The sequence below is a fragment of the Chenopodium album genome, chromosome 18 (assembly GCF_948465745.1).
Source record: "Chenopodium album chromosome 18, dcCheAlbu1.1, whole genome shotgun sequence".
NCBI classification, from domain to species: Eukaryota; Viridiplantae; Streptophyta; class Magnoliopsida; order Caryophyllales; family Amaranthaceae; genus Chenopodium; species Chenopodium album.
Window position 1 is genome coordinate 36509124 of NC_137851.1, and position 6449 is coordinate 36515572.

The following is a 6449-nucleotide window of genomic DNA, read 5'->3' on the forward strand; positions in this document are numbered from 1 at the left end:
AATAAAAAGTGAAATATGATTACGATACATGATGATTAAAGCTTCATTAGATTTTAAGGATTATTGTCACCAAGCTTTTCCCAAATGTGCTATGTCAAGTCATCTTTCAAGGATTGATGAGTTCGTCTATTACGCTTAGCGTCCCTTATCTCCAAATATTTATTAATGTCGATAGGACGTCCTGTTTGAAACTGAAATGTCTCATCATTATTTGGAGTACCACTTGTACCAGCTTCACCTCCTAGACGCGACATTGGGCGATCTGTTTCGTAATATTTTCTTGTTACTTTAGCATTTTTATAAGTATCTCGTTCATCCTCTACTATCATGTTATGAATTATTATATAAGCCTTCATAATGTCAGCTAGCACATCTTCATCGTAAGCAAGAGCTGGTTGCCGTACAATTGCAAACCTCGCTTGTAGGACACCAAATGGACGTTCAACATCTTTACGTGCAACAACTTGTCGTTCAGCAAAAAGCATATGCTTATGAGTTTGAGGATTGGTAAATCCTTGCACAAAAGTAGCCCAACTCGGATAAATACCATCAGCTAGGTAGTAAGCCATGTTGTATTCATGGCCATTAACATTAAACTTCACTGGAGGTGCTCGACCTTGCAACACATCAGTAAAAACCGGTGAATGGTAAAGTACATTAAGATCATTACAAGAACCTGGAATACCGAAAAAAGAATGCCATATCCATAGATCTTCATCTGCAACTACTTCTAAAATGAGGGTTGCGTTCTTATTTCGTCCGTAATATTGACCTTTCCATGTATTTGGGCAATTCTTCCACTCTCAATGCATACAATCAATACTGCCAATCATCCCTGGAAAACCTCGTTGGTCATTTATACAGGATCTTTCGTAGGTCTTCGTCCGTCGGGCTTTGTAAATATTCAGCTTCAAATTCCTTGATTACCCCTTCACAAAATTTTTTTAGACATTTCCGTGCAGTTGTTTGACCCATACGTAGGTACTCGTCAACGGCGTCAGGAGTCACCCCATACGCTAACATTCTCATCGCTGCCGTGCATTTTTGGAGTCCAGACAACCCCAACTTCCCAGATGCATTTCGCCTTTGCTGGAAAAACTCATCATTTTCCACAATCTTATTCAAAACAGAGGTTGTTTCATCCGAAACCTCTGGCGAAACTGACGTAGGGAAAATGTAGGTCGTTATCTAATCTTCCATAGAGCCAAACAAATTTATAAACACTTAACAAACCTAAATACGAGTATAGAGGCAAGTCAAGGGTCGAACCCAAAGGAACGGTAATGTTCAAGCGCTCTCAATTATGCGCCTAAGCTAGGTCGAAGCCAAAGATAAGAGAGAACACTAACAACTAACAAACAAACAACCAAACAAATAAATAAAACACTAGGGAATGGGGATCAACAAGTAATCAAGACAATTGTAGCAACTCGGGAACAACATGCAAATCAAAGGCTGCAAAGACTAATGGTAAAAGCAATCAAAAGAGCTCAACAAGCTATCTCCTAGAGGTCTAACTAGCGCCAACTACGAGAGACTCTAACTAGGAACGTCACTAACCGAACTCAATCGACAATTGTGAGCTACAAATCAATGGTCTGTATCAATTTAGGCTCACAATGCAATCTAGCATAATTCTCAAGGCCTAATCGAATTACACACATGCACAATTTCCATTAATCACTTTAATCTTAACAATTAATCAAGACAATTCCCAAATTAAGCACAATCAATCAATCATACAAGTTTCACCCATCCCTAGCCAAACAACTACTCAAGAATCATCATCTAATCAACAAACAACTAAGGAAATCAAGAATCAAAAAAATATCAAGAACAACTACACTAATCAAGCATCAAACATCAAAATCAATCCAAACAAACAAGAATATTAAACAAAGCAATAAAATGAGATAGAGTTAGAAATGCTCATTGATAATAGAGAAGATCTTCAACACAATTGTCACCATTGAATCTTCAATCTCTCAATCACCATTGAAATTCCTCACTTTCTCTCTCTAAATCTACTCCTAAACTAACCCTAAAACTAGAGAGAGAAGCTCTCAACTAAGCTAAGAATATGATCAATGATATGTCTAGAATTGCTTCTAATTCGGGTTACAAGTAGATATTTATAGGAGGCGCGAAACGAAACCGAGCAAAAACAGGGACCCGGGGAGGCGCGCCTGCGCGGCTAGGTAGCGCGCCCGCGCTCCTCTGGGTTTCTTCAGTTCTTCTCGAGGCTTCGTGCGTTCGCTAAGGGACTTTGAGTGAGCGCGCAATATGATGATGATGAACACTAAGAGAGGCAGTTTCAAAAGCACTTGATAGTGGGTTTGACACCACATCCTCATGAGAGCACGGCTTGAGAGCGCAAGAGCTAGAACTTGGAGAATCCACTTCCTTGCACCTTGAGCTTTCCCAATGCTATAAGCTTGCTCCAAAAGCATCTTCCACCTTAGTAATCCATCCATATCAAGACCCGAGCCTCGTACAATACCTACAACCACGAAAAGAGAGAAAATAAAGGAGAAAAGACTAGAAAAACCATAGAAATGCACAAAACCGCAAAATAAGAGAGAAAAGGTAAAACAAAGAGCTAAAGCATAAAACTAAGCATTTATTAGGAAGAAAAGCTATGAAAAGAAGGTAAAAACAACTTAAATACTCATCAAATGGGTGCCATTATGACACCCATCAGAAACTGGCTTTCATTATATACAGAAGGATCCGTAAAGTAGTCGTTGAACAATTGGTTGTGCCCTTGTTCATGATTTCTATCCATTTGAACCCGAACATGAGCATCTGTATTATTACGTTGATTTCGAGGTGGAGGTGTTGGGTACAATTTAGATGGTAAGTGATTATTGACAAGGTCGTCAATAACTTGGTGAAATTCTTCATTACTATCAGATGAAGAACTTGAGCTTGAAGAGCGTTTTTGAAACAACATTTGTGTTAATTTTAATAAATTTATGTGGATGATGTTTTCAATGTGTATTGCAAACCATTCACATAGTCTTTATAGGATGAATGATGCACATTTTTTAATATAATACGATTCAGAAAGTTGGTCTAGAAATTTCCAATGTTATTAAGGTGATTATGACTACACAATGACAACAAATGACATAAATAAGACTACACAATGACATAAATAAGGCTACGCAATGACAGAGTACCATAAAGATTACACAATGTTATAAATAAGACTAAACAATGACATAAATATGACTACACAATGACATAAATAAGGCTACGCAATGACAGAGTACCATAAAGATTACACAATGTTATAAATAAGACTAAACAATGACATAAATATGACTACACAATGACATAAAAAAGACTACAAAATGTCAGAAACAAGACTACACAATGCAATAAATAAGACTACACAATGTCATAATTAAGACTACATAATGTTAGAAACAAGACTACATAATGCCATAAATAAAATTACATGGTACCATAAAAAAACGATAATACACAATGCCAAGACAAAATACTAAGTGTTCATTTTTACCCGTACAATTCCTGGAGTAATTTCTGCTTAAACTTCTTTTCCATTTCGTTAAGCGATGTCTTAGACAACAAGACTTGCAATGTATCAAATTTTCGATTAAGTTTATCTGCCTCCATCTTCTCTTGTTGCATTTGGAGATTTTTCTCCTCCAACTCTGGTTGTTTTTGCTTCCTCATTTCCTTTTGTATATCAAAATCAAGTTTCTTTTGTTTAAGGGCAACCTCAACATCGCGTTTATCATTGTAAACTTTCATCTGTTCACCAACAATAGTCAAATCTTCTGATACTAACCCTTTGCCTTTTCTTCTGGCCTTGGCTTTCTTAACACCATCAGGGCGACTCATACCTCCGGATACAAAGCAACTAGTAGCATCGTCTCTAGTTCTTTTACCACTACCGCTGCTCTCTTCAAGTTCTTTTTCCGCTTTGTGTTCAGCATCACCTTTCTTTCTTTCTTCCTTATTCAGACCCCACCGCATGAGCTTTCTCCACTTTGGATATTTGTTCACCTTTCCCCATGCATATTGAAATTTAAAATTCCTTGGTGAATTTTGACAAGACCTTCAAAACAATTCATGGGCATTTTTTACCACATCACTATCATTGTACCCACTTCATGTTATTTTACCAGCTTCTTCCATAACACTTGCCCAGATGAGTAAGTCGGCAGCCATCCTCCTCCAATGAGTCTCCAACATGTTCTTGTTCTGCTATGGAATTTCATGTGGTCGAGATAGATGAGCCGCATGATATTCTCGATGTATATCTCTCCAAAGGTCAGCAAATTTTCTATCTTTGCCAATAATTGTGTCCGTGCAATTGTTGAAATAAGCCTCAATTAGAGCTTCTTCTTCTTTAATAGACCAATCACGGGTGTTTGTTGCAATTGGAATTGGCTTATTCGCTCTAGGGGATACTGTGGTGTCTCTGGAATAGTTTCTTCTTCATCACTAATGAATTGACTATTACTTCCTTGATAAATTTGTGGAGATTGGTTGTAATTTTGGTGAGTTAGTGGAGTTGTTTCTTCTGGAGGTGGTTGTTGCGGAGGACTATTAGGAAAATTTGGAAAATTACCTCCAAACATTTGAAAAAACTGAGAAAATTGTGGAAGATTCATAAGTGATGAAGGATCAAAGTCGTTCACATTTTGTGAACGATTGGGATTATTAGGATCCATTTTTACTTTTAAAAAAGGGAACAAAATAAAAAAAAATTTAGAAGATAAAATTTGATTAAACACTTGAATGATACAATTAAGGAATTTTAAGAGTAAAAAACGATATTTTCATCTGTATCAAAATATGGAAAAATGGATGTCTATTTATATAGAGATTTTTTTTTCCTGTTGATAATATTTGTTTTTTTTTAAAAAAAAAATTTACTGTATACAAAATAGCCGTTTTATACTAAATCGGTAACATTTTTACTGTTAGAATAAAGCTCTTCCAAAAAATGACACGTGTAAGAAGATCAATGGCTAACAATTAAACTCACCACAACATTGCAATTCTACTGTTGATTAATTATTGTATGTTAACTTTTTTTGGTGGGCCCCACACAAAATTAATCAAAAAAAAAAAAAGACCAAAACTTCGCCCTACCCCACCAAATGTCAGACTATACCAGTTAGATGAAAATTGAGAAAGTTTTCTCCAAGAGAAAAAATTCCCAATTTTTCTAAACTTTTTTTTGAGAAATTTTGTAGGTGGGGTACTTTTTTGAGGGGAAAAAAAAATTTTAGAAGAGAATTTTTCCTCTGCTATAAGTGCTCTATTAATTTTTTTTTTTTTTTTTGAGGAAACAATAAATTAGTTATATAAGTGAGGCCAATTGGTTTGCCAATAAATCAACAAAGTGGCAACAAATGAGATGTCAATTAATTTTAGTTGTTTATAATCAAATTCTAAAATATACAAGTATATATACTTGACTTCTTCAAAGAGAAATGCAATTACTTTTGTGTGAAAGCTTTATACGAAGTAATTTACTAGTAACATCCACTTCAACAAAAAAGGACACAAATCCATGAAAACCAGGGATGTTGCCATAATCCCTTTTTAGAAATAGGCAGTGTATTTTTGCTAATTGCTAAATGATAAAATGGATTGCACTTGGATGTGATGAAAAAGACTATTCATGCACGAGAGAACACTTAGCCACTTTGCCAAAACAGTAGTAAAGCATAAATACAGTATCTGAACTTTTGTATTTGTGCACTTTTAGTCCCTCAACTTTCATTTGTGCATTTTTTGTCCCTCAACCACCACTCTTGGTGTTTTTGACCAAAAGGTTGAGGGACCTAGCCTAATCAGCATTAATTTAGGAATTATGACTCATATTTTTTTGTTTGAATTTATTAAAAAAATAATTTTTTATTAGTTTAGGGACCTTACTTTATTTTAATTTCTTTTTTTTAATTAAACATGTCTTAAAGAAATAGGAAAAGAAAAAATAAAGAAAGAATAGGAAATAAACCCTGTCATCAACATCGATTTTAGGGAAGATGTGATTTCTCAAAATATCAGCATTTTGCCCCTATTGAAAAAGCTCTAGGTACAACAGACCCTTCTAGGTCTTCTAAGATGACTAGCCTCTTACCCTATTGCTTTATGTTTCCCTTCCTATTTTTGTAATTATATATACGTTTCCACTTAGAAGTTAGAACATCTGTACATAGCCAAATGATGGTTAGGACATTCACTAGGATACTCCAAGGTGTAGGGATTTAGGTACTCTAAGATGAATGTCATGAATCTTATTTATACGCACCTAAAATAGGATCACATATTCACATGCATAATACACAAGAAACACATAATTATACCTTTGAAGCATGATTTTCACGTAGCGATTGACTGAAGCGTTGCTTCTCTACTTAGTCCACTGGATTCGAATAAGTCGTCCACCAAAGTTATATTGG

General features: G+C 35.4%; 1 protein-coding gene across 1 annotated transcript; it reads right to left on the reverse strand.

Moving 5' to 3' along the window:
• Positions 1 to 89: 89 nt before the first annotated feature.
• LOC145592097 (uncharacterized) lies at positions 90 to 2953 on the reverse strand. The gene is made up of 3 exons (XM_081648565.1): positions 2695 to 2953; positions 978 to 1160; positions 90 to 676 (listed from the first exon to the last, which is right to left on the reverse strand). Exons 1-3 carry the CDS (start codon positions 2951 to 2953, stop codon positions 90 to 92), a joined length of 1029 nt encoding a protein of 342 aa, XP_081504691.1.
• Between the last annotated feature and the right edge of the window lie 3496 nt (positions 2954 to 6449).

What these genes read in the sequence shown, in the direction of transcription:
- LOC145592097 (XM_081648565.1), bottom strand. Translation starts at nt 2,953, where the DNA reads ATGTTGTTTCAAAAACGCTCTTCAAGCTCAAGTTCTTCATCTGATAGT. An exon ending in TGAAAGCCAGTTTCTGATGG is followed by an intron (nt 1,161 to 2,694) that starts GTGTCATAATGG and finishes TCCCTACGTCAG; the next exon opens with TTTCGCCAGAGGTTTCGGAT. An exon ending in CGCCGTTGACGAGTACCTAC is followed by an intron (nt 677 to 977) that starts GTATGGGTCAAA and finishes TCGGTATTCCAG; the next exon opens with GTTCTTGTAATGATCTTAAT.